The sequence below is a fragment of the Amblyomma mixtum genome, chromosome 1 (assembly GCF_055824585.1).
Source record: "Amblyomma mixtum isolate Tamu chromosome 1, ASM5582458v1, whole genome shotgun sequence".
NCBI classification, from domain to species: Eukaryota; Metazoa; Arthropoda; class Arachnida; order Ixodida; family Ixodidae; genus Amblyomma; species Amblyomma mixtum.
The window spans coordinates 312950613-312969372 of record NC_143012.1 but is presented as its reverse complement, the minus strand read 5'-3'; the positions used below and the strand labels follow the sequence as shown (position 1 = coordinate 312969372).

Genomic DNA, 18760 nt, shown 5'->3' with positions numbered 1-18760 from the left:
TAAGCCTGGATAAGCGAAAAGCTCGCTGCTTTTCAGCCGACTCCCAAGCTACCACTTCTGGATCGGTGTTTCTGCGCATTCCGACTGTTTCTTCTTCTCCTTCCATGGCGAGTGTCTGCGCCTGTTCTATGGGCAAGCGCGCCTTATATACCCCTACTTTCAAATGCACACTGCGCACGGCTGCGGCGAAAGGTCAAAACGGTGGCGAGGATGGCCGCCTCTTCTATGGCCGTCGCCGCAGCTCACGCGTTCTCGCAACGCCTTGCGAAAGAACCTTCTCCTCTTGGGACGGCGGCGGCGACCGCGCTGCACCGGCGAAGGGGAGGAGAAGCGGCGACGCTCAGACGACGGAGTTAACTTAAGCTGAACCCTCTTTGTTAGCCTCCACGTTTCTCCCCCATAGGTGAGTACCGGTAGGATACAGCTGTTGTATACTTTTCTCTTCAGGGATCAACTATCAACTATAGACGGAGTCAGCGCGCGGCAGCGACGACGGCTGCGGCAGCAGCGGCCACCTGCGCTCCGCGTGGCGTCGCTCGGTTTCGCGCATGCGCAGCTGTGGCTACAATTGATTACGGCGCACGCCAGACCCGGTGTTGACGAGCCTAGTGAAGCTTTTCGCTTTAAAATCGCATAATACGAACTGCTCCGTATGTAAGTACTTTCGGTTTTTTCACAGCAACAGCGAACCACGCAGCGACTCCGCATGGGTTACTCGAAGTGTCCGCGCAACATTTTCGGACCAAGAACAAGCGAAAAACGAACAAAAACTTTGCGCAGTGGTGTAAGTAAAGCCTCAAATCCACGAGCTGGCGAACTCCCGCGCCCTCGCCACAGCCGGAGGGGACAAGTTTCAGAGACTACGACCGCAGCCCAAATATCACACTAGGTCATATCTGCGCGCCGCGCGCAATAGTGCTGCTGAGGCACGAAAATCCGCGTGATGCACCAGCTTACATATGGAATTCCGACCAGTGCCTTCCTGAACGGGATCATATGACCCTGCATCATTTTGTACCTGCCAACCGAACTGACCTCTGAGCATTTGTAATGAAGACCCTTTATTGCCTTCAGAAATACAGAGTACAATAAATGCCCCTTTTCAATTATCTTCTCGCAACAAGGCCATTTCATATTTTTTTAATTTAGTGCATTTGAACTCACCTGGCATTCTCACACACATCCTTTTTGGGAGCACCTGTGATAAGCCGGATTTAGACTAGACCAAAAAATTAGGCCTACTTATGGTTTGTTGTGTTCAGCAAATGAATAGGGTCACATGCCAGCACACACGTCATCAGGCAAATGAAATATGGTTGTTTCAGGAACACCTCTTCACCATTCCTTTCTGCAATCTCAATGTGAAGCACAAAAGCAACAGTCCATTGACAACAGAAACAATTTATCAACAGCGCTTTTATCTTTACATCTGCTCAGTGGACAAAGAATGCACAACTCCTTAGTCCAGCTTTTCCAGGAACAAGTTGGGGTAAAATTTGAGGCCTTCAACAGAGTCATCCCGACAGAGCAGCCCTTTCTGCTCTGCGCAGATCAACCTGGACATAGAAAATGAAAAAGAAACATAAATGTGCAAGATGACAAAATAGATTGCTGAGAGCTGGTCCCCCCAGGGCCTGAGGCCATAGTAAGCACATTACACAATACACAACACAAAATCTTGAACTTCTGAAGCCAACATTTGAAGGCAGGCATTTCTTAAAACCACACTTCAAACATCACTATATGTAAGTTAAACTGTACCATCAAAGAACTAACAAACAAAAATTCATCAGAAAAGCACAGGGGTGACACAGACTTTTAATGCAAATGTTCCCTATAGCTTTTTTCTCATCTCCATCATTCACCAGAAAAAGGAAAAAATCAAAGTTAATAAAAACACAAAAACCTGAGTTTGAAGCTACATTTAATTGACAATGTTGGCCATTGATGTGACACATGAAACAAACACCACAACTTGCATACTAATCGTGAGCTGGGTGTGCAGCAATTTAGCCACTGCACCATCTTCTTTAAAACTTTCAGGCATCATGTACACAACTGTGTACATTTCAAATTCGCAGCTTTTTCTGGGAGTGTGCTAAAACTACTAACAGTGATTTCTTCGCTGCAGACAAATTTAGCACTTTTCATGTCACAACTGGGGTGCCTTTCACGTACACTAAAAAAGCAGTTAGATATTTCTCAAAACATTAAGCTTGGCAGCACATCCTTTGCCATTTATATGCACACTTCATCATTACTAATAAAACCATATTTTTCTGCGCATCTTCAAAATAAAATGTGATTCTGCAATCCATTCACACTCATCCAACAAATACCGGTGTTTGAAACAACTTCCAACCATTGCGATACTTTGTATGAAATTTTGTATGTGCCTGTGACATGCTACGCTGTGCATTGGTGTTTTGCACTGCAAACATGACTAATTTGCTTTCTTGAGGCTTCTCATGGACTATTGAGAAGTAAAAAAAACTTTTTTTTTTTAAGAGAAATTGTGAGCACAGCACCTGAAAAAGTTAAAAAGCATTACTTCACTGAACAGTAACATTCCCAGAATGTTTTATATCAGTGTGATCCCACCGCTGATAAAATGCAATCACTTTATGAGAGCATGTACAGGCTTGCTAAGTTATGTGTATCTCCCAAATCAACAGAAATGCCAGTAGGATAATGGCCATGAAATCTAACCTCTGCTTTTGATCTTTAAATTAGCAGCCAAGCTTTTTCGCACTACTACCATACTGCTCTGAGCAACCAGTTCACCACTCAAGCATACTGACCACTGCCATCTATGAGTAATATAATAATTTTTTTCCTCATTTTTTCATATAACACTGTTCAAATGAAACAGCCTCGCTACAATGTGAACAGTACATATTTATCACAAATGATCTGCTGAAGTTTCTTTCACTTGTCCTAATTTGTTAACTGTTATTTGATATCTCATGCACTCTGTACTCTGAAGCTGGAGTTACAGTGTGCAAGAAAGCTATGGAAAAAGAAATCACGGCTGTTTGCATACATACATCACTGTGATCATGTGTAGTGCATAAGAAGCAGAATTAACAGGCAGCATGACTCCTTTGATGAACAGTAGTGAGTTAATTGTCATATCGTGATATTAGAGAAGCGAACAGCCACAGAAACCAAGGGGCACAGGGGATTTTTTTTAATTTATTTATTTATTTTGTGGTGTTGATCAATTTATATTACTGAATATGTTATCGCTTAAAGCTAATTGATTAGCAAAGCAGAAGAAAAAACAACCACATGCCGCAGGTGGGATCCGAACCCACGACCTCCGAAATGCGCGTCCGGTGCTCTACAGCTGAGCTACGGCGACAGCTGTCAAACCTTCTGCTTTCGGGGGTATTTATGTTTTTACAAATAACCTAACCTTGGGAGTGTTCACCAGTGCCACCAAGACAATATATGTGATATTGTCATATATGTCACACTATATTAAAGATGACGACAACGATTCTTTAATCCATACTTACGCACAGACATGTAGATGATATAGTACATAGATTCAGTAAGGACTGAATGCTGCTTAACATTTCAGTCGCAGCCAAGAAAAATAAAAAAAGCAGTGAACCACACAAGAGTGAAACAATATGCTTTCCCTTTTCTGAAGCGAGCCTTCAGTGGTTGCAGCTGCCATAGCAGGAAGAACTTCAATAAACAGCAGAGTTACTAGAAATACCACACAAATGGCTTGCTTGAACTGTGACAGCCTTTGAATGCCCACCACATAATATGGGCAGTTCAGCATTGTTCTTGCTCTCACGCCTAACACTTGCATGATATGCGAAGTCCAAAAGAGTATTGCCCAGCCTGCATGGGCAAAAATCTCTTTTAAGACACTGAAGATCAACGCAATTGGCAATAAAATACCACCACATAAGCTATGGGGTAACAACAAAATAGTGTACGCTAAATCATGTGCTCGACATGTAATACTTTTTATACCTCAAGAAGTCTCTCACAGATAGTACCATGTGCTATACAGCCCATAAAGCAAACAACAAACATCCAATAAAAGGCAACCATCACTGCATACATGTTGCAAATATTACCCCCATAAGTAACAAAAAACTTATTTTCTGCTATTATATGCTAAATTAAGTGCCCCGGTCAGCGGTACTAATGACGATAATCCCTGCGCTACAAAAACGGCAAAACAAATTTTGGACAGAGACAATATGTAACTATTTATCTATTGAAGATTAGCTTTTTCATAGAGGAACTGTCTCACATACTCTCAAACGTTTCTGTCCTTTACCATATTTACTCGTGTAATTTGCACACTTAAAGCAATAAACGCAGTCACAAAGCGAGCAGTCAGAAGCAAATAGAGATACAAGGCGATAAAACAGTGCCCTCCTCGCATGTGGCTCTGCTAAGTAGCGGCAGAATAGCCAATGGTTCGGTAGCTTCAGATTCTAGCACACCGCATACTCTGGAGGTTACCAGAAGTTTGCTCTCGCAGTCATACGGGAAAGCGGCCACTGGCATGAGAGTAAACGACGCGCAATTGACTTTCTTTACTGGAACCAATTTACAAATGAATTCCCGACTTTTTCTTACACCACTCAGAACCATTTGCAGCCACACGTGGTGACGCGGCAGCACAGATCTTTCAAGCCTTCCCTGTGCACACATGCATGCATGTTTGTGTGCTTGCGCAGCAGGAAGCTCAAAATATGCAAGCAAATATGGTATTCATCTCATTCACCTTCTTAGACTTAATGCACTTGCTGTCGATTCCCTCTTGTGGTCACATGGCAGCACCTTGTTGCTACCACTTTTCTGGCAGCAACAAGGTGCAGCAGCAGCTGCATCTTGTTAACTGTTGCAGCAGCAGCTGCAACAGTTAACAACTACACAGTTCAGTTCTCGCTTGTACACAAGGTACACAAGATAAGTAGAAAAATTTTGAAAATATACGTTTCTCAACATAATATGTTACATCTGCACTCTGATGTTACTTCAGCAGCAGCAAGGTTGCTGCAGGCAGCTAGTGGAACTAGCCTTGCAATTACTGCGAGCAACTGACCTGCATAGAGCAACTCATTGTTCACACTGGTTGGTTTATGGTTGGTTTATGGGGTTTAACGTCCCAAAGCGACTAAGGCTATGAGAGACGCCGTAGTGATGGCTCCGGAAATTTCGACCACCTGGGGTTCTTTAACGTGCACTGACATCGCACAGTACACGGGCCTCTAGAATTTCTCCTCCAAAGAAATTCTAGCCGCCGCGGCCGGGATCGAACCCGCATCTTTTGGGTCAGCAGCCGAGCACCATAACCGCTGAGCCACCGCGGCGGCATTGTTCACACTGTTGTGCTATGTGTTCTTATAGCAACTGTACCTATGCTGTACTCTGCTGTGTGCTCAGCCATTCTGCCTTTTCATTTTCAGTTTTATTGATATGCAATGTGTCACACTTAGAGGATAAAGTTGTTACTGCTTGTCCACACCAATAAGCAAATACAGAAAACTGTCAATACCAACTCAATGCAAAAGAAAATTTAATATGTAATATTTCTAAATGTATGAGAACGTACTTATGCAGTTTTTCAATAAACAAATGATACCCAAAAAGTAATGACAGATAAGGAAGTAGTCACAATCCGAAAATAATGAACTGTGTACACTTCTGTGCTGCTGCTAACTACATACAATTCTGTGACACCTAAGAAGGCAATGGTCCGAAACAGCAATACAGCTTTAACAGACTATTTTCATTACATATCAGCAGCGATGCAAACACTTCAGTTTAGAAAAACTAAAACTCCAAAGAGTGTCAGCTGGATTTCCATTCACATGGCTTCAATGTGCCCCATTCAGTGGCACTCATGCACCCGAAGAGCAGCACTCACCGTTCTTTGGCTAATATGACTGAAATGTGCACGAGCGGCGACAGCTGCTCAGCTGATAGGGAACCATGCTCATCAACCTGCAAAGGGAAAGTCCCCAAGACACAGAAACAACATTTTCTTGCCTCTGCTCGAAATAAGAAAACATTCCGCGTATAAAAAAAAAATGCAGCAACAGTTGCTAAGGTATTTCCACAAACTGTAGGGCATAGCGCTCTATTCTTTAACCTGGAAGGAGGGGGGGGGGGGGGGGGTGCGAATGACAGTCAGTATAAAATAAGGTACGGTGATAGGCTCCAAGGAGCAGAGGAAACAAGATTACCTAGGAAAATTCATTCTTATTTGCCTTAAAGTGAGCAACTGCACAGTTCAGTTTTCCTTTGCCCACGAGGTAAACAAGATGAAGGGTACAAAAATTTTAAAAACATGCATTTCCCAACATAGCATGTTACATCTGCACTCCAACGCTACCTCCAGGTTTCTGGAATTTATGACATTACGCTAAACAACACGTTTTCATTTCTTCAGTTTTTAAAGAAATTATACCATTTAATGTGCAGTCCTGCCATTGTTTGCAGTTTTTTTGTTAGACTTTTTTTCCTGGCTAGTGCAAACAATGCATATATTGCTTGCGGCCACTCACATGAAATGCTCAGTTCAACTGAGCCTGGACTCCCATTCACAAGCAGTGTTACCTTTGCCTTATTGTGTGCATATTTGTATGTGCATGTAAAAAGTGTGTATAGCTCTCCTCCTGTTCTTTCTATCGTTTCTCTCATACTTCTTCCTACCTTCTCCCCACCTCTTTTAATTCTGCCAGATGCAGCTTGGGTGCTTAATATAGTAGACAGCAACTGCCACAGCCTGCATTGACCCTTTTCCCCCCATTTTGTTGTTTTAATAAACCTTAACAACTAATACTACCACTGCTGCTCTCAGCCATTTCATGTACCACAGCAGAGGGTGTGCTTCCTGGAAAATGTAGATATCATCTAACTCAAGCAATACAGACCACGTACCAAAAAACTAAAAACTGATCTGTGTTCAAATGAAGGAGTTCTGTCTAGTTTCTTCAAAGCAACAGGACAAATCTTGGAGGTCTCCAAGCAAGTTTGAAATGAGCACTTGCCGTCTGCCGTGTCTCTGCACTTGTCTTCTCATCATTTTCTGCTGCCAGTTTCAGCACTGTGACTCCACTTGCAAACACATGCAACCTATGGACAAGCAATGGCATTTAGCACATCACAAAAAGAGGAATGATCAAATAAATAAAGGCAGTGACCAGTTGCGACACAGAGCATTCTCAAATTCTCAAACAAGATAGGTTGTACGTGTTACAGACAAGTTCAAGCTCTTTCACAGCTGCAAGTAAAAGTGGCGGAAAAAAATACTAATAAGAAAGGAGCGAAATTTTTCAACCCGAGAGTTGCGCTTACACGTCAGTTCACTTTGCCTAACCAAGTGACAGCACAAGTGGGCTTAGCATGTTCACAACATGTGGGCTTAGCATGTTCACAACACGTTAGCTGCCTCGGCTGCTAAAGACATCACGTAGCTCAAACCAAACAGCTCACTAAAATATGTAGAACTGTTAGCCTTAACCCATTCTGAATGAACAAGCACCAACACATAAGAACACAAAAAGTGACAAAGACAAAGTGACAAAGCTTGTGTTCACCTCTGTTGGCCCTTCTTAGTTCAGTATCACACACGAACTAGTCCAGCAAAAAGTTTTATTTAACTCTCAAGAGAATCATAAATCAAAAAGCAAGTGCGATTTTCCTTGCTTGTAATAAATCTTGAAGTACTCAGGTGTGTGAAGTATAAAGTGGTGCTTGTCCCCCTCCTGACAGCTTTGGCTGTATTTTTCTGGGCTTTGCACACTCGGACATTTGCATCATGCTGTCTCCTATGCTGCCATTCTGAAGTATTTGGCGATCAAATGCCACTGACAAGCCTCTACACACATTTGGGATGAAGCTACAGCTCGTTTCCAGTGCTCTCGTATCCGAGCACTACAGCCCTGTGAACAATTTTTTCGATGAAGTAAACCTTCATTTCGGTGTACATAGCACGTTCCTTTCCAGTTGCTTTAGGTGGAATATGTAGTTGATGTAAACAACCAATAAAAATTAAAATCAGACTGACAAATATTGCCTTGCAAGCTTTCAGATTTCTAAGCAGGGGTTTAGCTAGGTCTGAATTGACAGGACTAGAAGTCCAAGTACTTATTCTCACCAAGCGGATCATGTCACGCTCACTGCTTTCATTATCACTTCAAAATTTAGGGTATTTGTAGTCCGCATCGCTCTCACTGCCAAAAAGCAGTGCATGAATTTCAGTGCCCCTGAAATTTCAGTCTTCCCGCGACGCTACAATCATGTTCAGAAGAAACATCGAGAAAGTATTTTTTTTTTTCCTGGAATATATTTTCAAAACTAGTGAGCAACTAGTATCACCTGGTGTGCCAACTAATGTCCAAAAATTAGCAGCCAAGCATGCGGCACCATCTGTTGATGCGTATTTAAAAAAAATATTTTAAAGAGAAGATAGCGATTTGCTGTCTTCGGAAGTGAATGGGTCAATGGTACGTGCAGCATGCAAGTTTATTGAGGATGTGCTACTTACTTCAATGGTAGCTGCAGTGATTCCATAAGCTTGCACGCATTTAAAAGGTCCTCTGGTGATAAAAGCTGAAAACAAAAGACAGCACACGATAGCACAGTCTCTTAAAACTGAACGAAAAATGTGTCTAAAGCGCAGATTATGTTGCGCTTATTCGCCTCCAAAACTCTACACCTAAAAAAGTTCACAGGGACACCTAATTAAACTATGTGTAGGCAATGCAATAGCATTAGACGGTCTGGTGACATCATTTCCAGTCTGGTGACGTTACATCCCTCCAGCCAATCAACAAATTTTACGACCGACAAGAAATTTTTTTTTCCCCCAATGAGGCTTCTAATGCTGTCATACTAATACATTATGCCTCAGATATACAGAGTAACAGTATCATTTTAATTACATGTCTGCGAAGAACACTCAAATGAAGTATAGGTTTCAGTAGGCTTCTAGGAGATGGTGCTCAGCTGGAATGTGCTGACATAGCTAATAGGAGCACTTCTAATGAGCACTACACCTTCTACAAAAGAAGATATCATGCTGAAAGAATCTGTCACAACAGGAACGGCATACACATAAGCAATGGTACGTCCCATTAGTACCAATTTTCCGATGTGTAAGTCGCACCCCCCTGCAAATGGCATTTTTTCCCAAGAAAAAAATCTGGCATTAGTTGCACGAGTGTGTAAGACGCACCTGTTCGTTCGGTAAGTGCAATAAAAACATGCTGAGCATATCTTCAGCAGAGAGTGTGACGAGTATACACTCTTGCTGCAGCTGCCGTGCATTTTATGATTATCAAACTCTGGCCAGCGTGCCTTCTTCCCGCGGTCCGCCTTTTATTGCGAAAGCAATACTAGTTGCACTTTCAGCCCGTCGCATAGCGAGGCCGGTAGCTACCAAATTAGCATATTGGATTGGATTGGATTGTACAACCGATGCATCACCACAAGTCTAACCACAAGCCCCACCACCAGCTACACTATCAGCTGAACCATGGCGTAGCTACGGATATTGCTTTCGCAATTACCGGGCTTAACCAAGCTAAGCCACAGCCATTTTTTTATGCACGCTTCATCAATCAGGAAGCTCCTCCAGCTCTGTTCCAGTTTTTTCGCTCGCATCAAACCGTCTCTCAGCTGCCGGGATGCCATTCTCCAACGCATTCAACATTCAACGGCACACAACTTGAATTTTGCATCATAGTTCCTTCGCCTCACAGACGGCATTACATTTAGCAAGAACAACGCACAATGTGCTCGAAGCCAGATGGACGCCAAAATCAAAACTTTCAAAAGTACGGCTGAATCGGACGGTCTGAATCCCATGCCGTCACTGCCGGATTCAATGCTGTCGTAGTGAGGTTATGCAATTCTACCGGCAAGAAACCATTTTAAAAACAACTCAATTTTTTTCCTCTTTTACACACTGATTTTTTTTAAACATCATTACTAGGCACAGAAAATGATTCCTCATGGTGGTGCATCATTTTTCGCTACATATACGCCACACCAGCATAAAAGACACACCAAAGAAAAGTAAAAAAAAGCCACAATTCATACTATGGTACTATGGGCATCCCTATCAATGCTAAACTGGATGCTGCGAAGCAATCGCGAAGGAACCAAGGGTTACTAAACACACAAAAAAATTTTGCAAGGGTCTTACCCAGCTTCACTACACTAGGCTATGTAAGGCTAGGTAGGCTATGTTAGGTAAGACTATGCTATGCTATGCTATGCCATATGCTATGCAAGAAGGCAAGGCAAGGTAAGGTAAGGTAAGGCAAAGGCAAAGGCAAGGCAAGGCAAAGGCAAGGCAAGGCAGGTGAGTGGAAGTCAATAGGAGTTTATTTGTTAGTTCCAATGCAAGCATAAGTAATCAGCCATGAACTCATAGCCACTTCTAATGCAGTAAGGACGATACTATATGCTCGTGAAAATACATAGACTGCTCTGAGTGAGGACTTTGAGAAGCAATTTCTTCACCAATGTCACTAAATGTTCCCACCAGCATTTCCAGCATGGGGGTCCACACGAAACATTCTACTTGATAACCACATACAGCTACCATGTACTTAAGGATGCACAAAAACGGGGCAGCTTCTGCTTTATCAGCAAATAACAAGAGCAAGAAAACTCACCTCCAGGCCTCGCGCTCTGTTTATCCTGCAGTAGACGTCTGTCAGAGCAAGTATTCCTCCACTGTCCTTTTTTTTCGAAAAAAAACAACAATTAATTAGAGGCAAAGTTAAAATTCTATAGACTTTTTTCATGTTTATCTTACATGCATCATTCAAATTTTTTGGCAAAATTTATTTCCTATGGATGAACTATTGTTTTTTTTTCTATGCTTTAATGCGGTATCCATGTGCTATCAAAAGTCCCTTAAAGTTTATCTTGGCTTTTCTGTCAGCCTGAGCATTCGATTTATGTTTTGTTTTGTTTTATTTGGGTTTAACGTCCCAAAGCGACTGAGGCTATGAGAGACACCGTAGTGAAGGGCTCCGGAAATTTCGACCACCTGGGGTTCTTTAACGTGCACTGACATCGCACAGCACACCGGCCTCTAGAATTTCGCCTTCAAGAAATTCAGCCGCCGTGGCCGGGATCGAACCCGCGTCTTTCGGGTCAGCAGCCGAGCGCCGTAACCACTGAGCCACCGCGGCGGGCATTCGATTTATCAGTAATTAATACAAAAACGGTCTTTAATTACTAGTAAGGCACTTATAGGTGTTTTTGCAGAAGAAAGTGCTCACACGAGTAAAAAAAAAACAACGAAAGGTAAATGTTGGAACCGTTTGTAAAAAAGGTAAGTGCAAATAAAGAAATAACTTAATGACCAAGGAATTTGGGACACGTAGGTCCCTGAAATAGATCTTTAACAGGTGGGCTGCTTTGTTATTAGAGAGACTTAGCATACCGGAGACGTATTAGCATAGACATATAGCGGCTTGGAGAGACATGGGAGAGGCCTTTGCCCTGCAGTGGGCGTAGTCAGGCTCCTGCTGCTGATGATGATGATGGCTTACCGGATGCCAGCTGCACATGCGCAGTGGCATGGGTGCGGCCAGGCGGAGCCACTGCACGTGCCCAACCGGAGTGCGGTAAGCCAGTATACGTCTATGCTAGTACGCCTCCGCTGCACAAAATCTCTCTGTTGCTGGTTTGTTGTCCTAGGTCGAGCGAGGGTGCTGGGCATCATATGGTCTGAGTATTGATGACTGCAATGAAACTGCCACTTGACCATCACAGTATTCAGAACGACACTTTTTCATGACATGTATGCGTAGTTCTTCTTTAACCCTTTGAGTGTCGAATTATTTTGAAGAAATGGCGTGAGCATACATGCTAGCATACAAACGCTAGCATACAAAGCACGCAAAGACCTGTTTGACGAACTGAAAAGGTCAAAATTATTATATATATACCCGTTTAGCAGGGACGGAAGAGTGAACTGCAGGCGTTCTCTACCCGAGTTTAACCGTGGGGTCGGGACTATCCATGTCTCCGCATACCTTGTTGTGTAGCTTGCATCTCGGGTATGTAGTTCAGCAAGTTTACGTATGTGGTTTACATTTCTACGTGTTTCGAGTTTAAACCGGACACTCAAGCGATATTTATACAAGTTGTGTATTTTTAGCACACCACTTTGTAGAAACAGATCTTTGCTTGGCGAGTCCCAGGGGACATTGTAAACATGACGAAGAAACTTTTTCTGAAAAATGTAGATACGCTGAAGACAGCTAACCGTAGCTGTGCCCCACACTAGATGGCAGTAGTTTAAATAGGAGTAGAAAAGTGAATTATAGAGGAGTAACTTTACTGTTCTTGGAATGACGTATCTGAGCCGACTTATGACTCCGGTTATTTGAGCCAGTTTCGTGACAATATGGCGGCTTAGTCAAGCTGTCTCTCAGCTTTTTCTGCGCCTCCGCTGTCTGTATCTTTACAAGGCAGAAATAAAGAATTTGATTTGATTTGATTTGAAAACTTCCCCAGGTGGTCAAATTACTTTATTGCGGATCTTGAATCTACAAAATGTACATAATCAAGAATAAATAGTAAAAAAAAATTAGGAACAGTACTTTGGTGACAGCATCACTCACAACTGGAAAATGTTCAATAGAATAGAATAGCAACGGTGATAAGCAAGCTAAGAGCAGCACCAATAAAGATAGAAATCAACTTTCGCCGCCTCTGCAAAACAGTGCCCACAAAGAGAAAACACGTTTCGCGCGACTCCGTTGCGATCCCGCAGCGGAATCAAAACCGCATAGGCGCGTTGCCACAGAGGGCGAGAATACCTCGCGAGCAACGGTGATAAGCAAGCTAAGAGCATCACCAATAAAGACAGAGATCAACTTCGGCAGCCCCTGCAAGATAGTGCTGACAAAAAGAAAACTCAAATTTCGCACGACTCCGTTGCGATCACGCGGCAAAACCAAAACTACAAAAGGGGTGTTGCCGCAGTCTGTGCCGCCGCGCTAAAGCTAGACATAAGTTCTGCTTATCTCCGTAAGAAGGCAGCACAAAATTCAAACACTTCTTGTAAGTCCTAAGAGGTGGAAGCACCCCCCAGTGAGCACGCATTGTTCTTTTGGCGCAAAATTTCAAATGGAAGATCGAAACCGTACCCGTACGGCAAAGACCTTGCGGGACAGAAAACCGCCGCCGTACATATATGGCACAAACCTTCAAAGGGTTAAAAACGGTGGCGAAACCTTCTCAACCAAGTTACTGCTGTAAGCTGGTGATAATTAAAGACAACATTTGGCGGCGAGTTGGAGCCGCCCAGTCTGCAGGGGCATGCAAGGTAGCACAGTAATACCTGAAAACACACAATTGCTACATTCATTCCAATGGTACACCCTCTCACCACGTCCTGGCTTTAATGGCTTTTTAATCTTCTCCTCTGACCAAAAACAACTCCTGCCCAATAGCCAGCTAGCTGCGGTGCTCATATATAAGATACTGACCTTTTTCAGTTAGAACTAAATTTCGCAAATTGAATTCGGCGTACTTTTGACTTTTTTTTTAAGTTTCAACTGAAAAGTCAAGCCTCTACTTACATCGGAACACACACGTAAAAAGTATGAGATGAGACATTAGAGGAGAGATTATGGACTGCATACCTGAACTGGTTTTTCAAGAACTTCCGCTAGCTGCTTCGCAAGCTCTCGGTGGTAGGTGGCCCCTGAGCCATAGGCACTTTTGGTGACGGGGTCACTGATTCCCAGAGATAACAAATGTGACTTGAACATAATAGTCTGTAAATGCACCAGCCATCAACAAGAATAAGTGGGAGTTCAATAAAATCAACAAAATTCTTGGCAGTTTGTGGACACAGTAACAAAGATTAGCACAGCATAATTTACGACAATGAGTGACACTGCTAAAACACAAGAGTGGATGAAATAAGTTTGAACGCATACAGCCAGCATTTCTGTTTTTGTTCCCTAGTCATGTTTCTCATTATGTTCTTGAAGATGGTTAGGGTTACCATAAAACAGCCCATTCTTGTCCTGCAGTCACATTTTTACATAAGAGATCATTTACCTCTTTGAATAAAAGCTTCCATTAGAGAAAAGCAGCAAAGTAATGATCGAGAGTAAATTCAACTGCTATTGTAGATTTTTCGCATCAGGTTTCATGATTGTGCTGTCAAATTTTGTGTAGAAAAAAAAGGGGTTGAAAAAGACTTTCCTCTGTAGAATTCCTTGCCTAGGTGGGAAAATCTGCACCCCCTCCCCCTCACACACACAAATCCGCACCTGTTTACGGGTATATAATGTGTGCCTTTGTCTTGCAGTGGACTCAACTTGGCTGATGATGACGGTAAAAATGAAGAGTGCAAAACAACCATGAACATCAGCTGTCTGACCTTCCTGCCAGTAGCTACCACCACATACAAACTATACAACATGAACTGGTGGGCGAGTTGGTCTGACATATCTAGTGAAGCAGCGCAACGGCACAGGGCCAAAGGGAAGAAAGGAACGAACACAGCACTGTGTTCTTCCCTTTGACCCTGTGCCGTTGCGCTGCTTCACTAGACATACAAATTAGAGTCACAAGAAAATAGTAAATTTTAAATTGCGGGGTTTAACACCTCTATACGACACATGGGCTATACCAGTCGCCTCAGATGAAGACTCCAAATTAACTTAGACCACCTCAGTTTCTTGAAGTGCGCCGACACTGCACAACACATAAGTCATTTTGCATCTTTGCCTCCATCGAAATATGGCTGCAACCACCTGGATTCGATTCCCCAACCTTGGGATCAGCAGCCGAAAGCCACTGAGCCACCATAGCGTGTGAGTCAGAAGAGAAGAGTGTGGCATGCAAAGGTGAAAAAATATGACTAGGCATAAAAGAAGGCCTCTAGCTTGCCTCATCATCAGTCAAGCTGCTGCCTTTCTCCTTCAGCTTTTGTGAGATGCTTTTGGACAATGACACCATGTCCTTGGCCTGAAACAAAGTGAAAATCACACACACTTAACAGTTTTTACTCCATGAAAGAAAGAACAGTAGATTATTAACAACAGGTGATGTTAGTCAGCCTTGCAAACAGCACCGCAGATTGCTCTATCCAAGCATCAGCTGTTGCAAGGAATACAGCAAAGTCAGCCCAAATAATGGTTACTAATAACGAGGTGGAATGCTATCCATAGAATTTATTCATGTAACATGAATCAACTTTGCATCGATTTGGATGCCCTCTCAACACATCCTTCGGAAAACAAAAAAAAGTTGCCATCCATTGAAGCACAACTTTAATTTTAGCATATACTTGTATCTAAACAAAACTATCGTAACAACAGTTACCACAGTTTTGGCAAGTACTATGCTGCTTTGGAGAAAGTATTATGAAAACAACTCAATCTAAAAGCTTTTATTTTTCAACTTTTAAGCAAGTGAAGACACTTCTAAATGCATCAGTGATTTTGCCACAAGCCATACTATACTGCCTGATTCTCATAAGCAGCACAAGTTGTAGAGACAAAGATACCCTATGACCACCCAATGCAAACTCTGCATGTTCAGTTAAAACATCAAAAAGCAGCACACTGAAATAAACAATCAGGTCAGCTCCTGCTCCCTGACACCAAAGTACACCCTGTTCATCGATTTCTTGGTTTGTATTCAACTGAATTCCGTAATGCACAAGTTGTGAGCCTCTTCTTGCTTCTAGCAGCTTCATGCATTATACATACTCTATGGCTGCTATTACTGAGCTTATTATTTGTTATCCGCTATGTCGACATTACACAACGATCTAGTGTTGTCCCAAGTAACGAATAATGAACTTGCCATTTCCATCAACTTGCTGAGATCCTCGAAAGCCGCAGATATATTCTTGTCCGCTTCGTCATGCTTGGCCTGGATCTGACGTTCAATTCCGACTATTCCGGTGCGAATCTTTTTGCCCTGTCAATTAAGGTGCGTTTTCGAACCACATGCTCAAGGAAATTTCAATGCCGTTACACACAGGGCAAACATGCACGTTGACTCACCCGCGAATCCACTGTCGGCATTTTTAGCCAGTCTTTTCTCTGCAGTGCCGTTTGCATCTCCTGGAAGAACTGAAGCCACAGACATACGCGCCATTCGAACCTCGTTTGATCTAGGTCTGGAAATTCACGTCTCACCTCCGATGCGCCTCCACTTCGGAAAGAAAAGCGCACATAATCGAAGGGGCTACTCTGGACGACGCCGACGTGCTTCTCGTCACTCGGTGGGGAGACATGGGCCACTATCTTCGCGCTGTGGTGCGCCAGCACACTGGTTAGTCCACAAACAGGGGCCGCACAGCAATCGTACCTTTTGCTCCAGCTCCCACTCTGCTCCTCGATGAGCACCACCAGGCTTAGATGCAAGCTTATTCGTTGTTTCTGTACAGTAAGTAAACAACCAAATGAATGAATGAATGAATGAATCATCATGGATGGAGCGATGTTGCAAAGATGTCTGAGGGAACATCTACCTCAGGACCTGTCCAGTAGACTTGATGCGAAGTCAGCACCAACTCGCCGCCGACAAAAGGAGTCTGGAACGATGGCATGTCAAGCTCTTTTGTAGCAATGTGATGACAAAAACTGACAACAAGAAATATTCATGCTGCGTTCACGTCACGGCTTGCATGCGATGAGCAGCTCGCCGGCAGCACATCACCTTCCTTTCGCCGTCGTACAGCGCTACGCCCGCTTGTTGCCGGATGACCACTTCGCCGTTCTGTAGATTTTCGCTGGACCATACGAACCTATTCATTGTTATCTACCAAAATATCCTGTCCGTATCATCTAAAGTTCGACACACAGAATAAATTACGAACTAACATGCATCGAACAGCACACGGCACACCCACACCACCATAAACCACGGTGTCGAAAAAGTAAACAAAGCGACGTTAACGCCCCCTTCAACGAAGCCCGGTTATTAGTTATGAACAAAATATATAAACTAAATAGTAACTAACACTTCACTAATGTTTTTCAGTTTTTTTATGTTAAAACTCGTGCAAAATACAAAATAGCAAGAAAACAAACAACTTGTCGCGTTACCTGGTCAGAAAAAGTAATGTAAACTATAGTGTATTCTAGTTCACTATAATGTAAACAAATATAAACCTTTGGCCTCCGAGATCACTACAAAGAGCTCTATTTTGTGCCACTACACGCCAGTAGGCTCTTCCTTTCTGTACCTAGTTTCTCCTTGATCCGTCGCATATTTTTCTTCCCAGTGAAACGTTGTACGCGCAAAGCCATAGAGTGCAAAGCGGCAGGGTCTTCCTATGCGAAATTATTTCTGTGCAACATTTTCACCTACTACAGGTCTCGGAGGCAATGTGTCGGTTACCATCTTTCTTGACAAAGGTTTAGTAGACAACGCTAGAGAGCTAGATATTTTACCCTTTTACTTCTTGAAGCTGCCTAGAGGTATTTGCTTCTTAAACCCACGCTGCCAGCTACTTCGCGCAAAACACGTACTTTCACTCTCTCCTTTTTAATGCGTTAGCATTAGAGCCCGCCTGTCAAAAATCTGTCCGTCCGGAGGAAGCCTCGGTTGTGAGGTGGCGAAGTGGAGAGAAAACTCCCTCGATCGAAGAGAGGGTGGGAGGCGACGGGTTGGGGAGTGGAGAGGGGGCACGTACGGCGTGTCACACGGTGATTGACGGATTGGATCACGAAATCCGCACTACCAGTGCGTAAGGTCTGAACGGCCGTCAGCGGCAGCGCCCATTTCTATCTTCCTTCTCTCCCTCCATTCATCATTTCCCTCGCGGCGTGATTGAGCGGAGATTGGTTGAGGTGATCACTGAGAAGCGATCCTTTTCGCAAAAACCAGTTCCCCTTGCAAAATGCCCACCGAATAGTGAGACAGTTGCCACAAATATCCTTAACCCAAAACCGATTTTCCCTCAGGCCTGCCAGCTTCTGCATCCTTACATAATTAGGTTTGCCTCTCTCTCACATGGAGGCTTCAGAGCAAACTCTCTCTCCAGAGCCAACTAGTACCCGAGTTCCTCCTCTTCCCCATCCTATTTAACCCCACCCCATATGCGGTTGTTTGGGCGCCCTACAGTGCCCTACAATAGGGGTGCATAACTCCCCACTTCTCTCATCCTTCCCCCATTTATTTTATTTATAAGAACCTCATTCAGGCTACCCTGGCTGCTCTAACAATATGACCACATAATTACAAGTAGGCAGTTTTTTGTCACAACGTTTTGTGCTACCCCAAAAACTTGTGCAACTAGGATATTTTTTCGTCGCAATGTAAGCATTAATTGCTTGTTGTGCAACAAGCAATTGTGTGCAACAAGCAATTAATGCCTTACATTGTGGCAAAAAAATTTCCTACTTGTAATTATGTAGCCGTATTGTTTGGGCAAATGGATGCTAGTTTTTTACGAAGCTAAACAGCTGGCTCATTCAAGCTCAAACTGCAAGAAGGTAAGCAAATATGATAAGGCTTGATCATTTACTTCGCTCATGGCCTCTTAGCAACATACATTGCCACTTTTGCTGCAAAACTGGTTTGGTTTATGGGGTTTTAACGTCCCGAAGCAACTCAGGCTATGAGGGACGCCGTAGTGAAGGGCTCCGGAAATTTCGACCACCTGGGGTTCTTTAACGTGCACTGACATTGCACAGCACACGGGCCTCTAGAATTTCGCCTTCATCGAAATTGGGCCGCCACGGCCGGGATCGAACCCACGTCTTTCGGGTCA

General features: G+C 43.4%; 1 protein-coding gene across 2 annotated transcripts; it reads right to left on the bottom strand.

Annotated features, from left to right (window-relative positions):
* Positions 1–1381: 1381 nt before the first annotated feature.
* Vps36 (vacuolar protein sorting 36) lies at positions 1382–16915 on the bottom strand. Of its 2 annotated transcripts, XM_089566977.1 has the most exons (13): positions 16702–16915; positions 16514–16576; positions 16351–16421; positions 16179–16293; positions 16044–16112; positions 15841–15957; positions 14920–14997; positions 13659–13793; positions 10668–10733; positions 8531–8595; positions 7032–7116; positions 5906–5982; positions 1382–1556 (listed from the first exon to the last, which is right to left on the bottom strand). In XM_089566977.1, exons 1-13 carry the CDS (start codon positions 16795–16797, stop codon positions 1460–1462), a joined length of 1134 nt encoding a protein of 377 aa, XP_089423103.1. In that variant the 5' UTR covers positions 16798–16915; the 3' UTR covers positions 1382–1459. The 2 variants fall into 2 exon arrangements, with proteins under 2 accessions (XP_089423103.1, XP_089423102.1); XM_089566976.1 differs by having other exon boundaries at positions 16044–16293.
* Positions 16916–18760: the final 1845 nt, after the last annotated feature.

What these genes read in the sequence shown, in the direction of transcription:
- Vps36 (XM_089566976.1), bottom strand. Translation starts at nt 16,797, where the DNA reads ATGAATAGGTTCGTATGGTCCAGCGAAAATCTACAGAACGGCGAAGTG. An exon ending in TGCCGACAGTGGATTCGCGG is followed by an intron (nt 15,958 to 16,043) that starts GTGAGTCAACGT and finishes CTTAATTGACAG; the next exon opens with GGCAAAAAGATTCGCACCGG. An exon ending in GTCATATTAGCCAAAGAACG is followed by an intron (nt 1,557 to 5,905) that starts GTGAGTGCTGCT and finishes TTCTATGTCCAG; the next exon opens with GTTGATCTGCGCAGAGCAGA.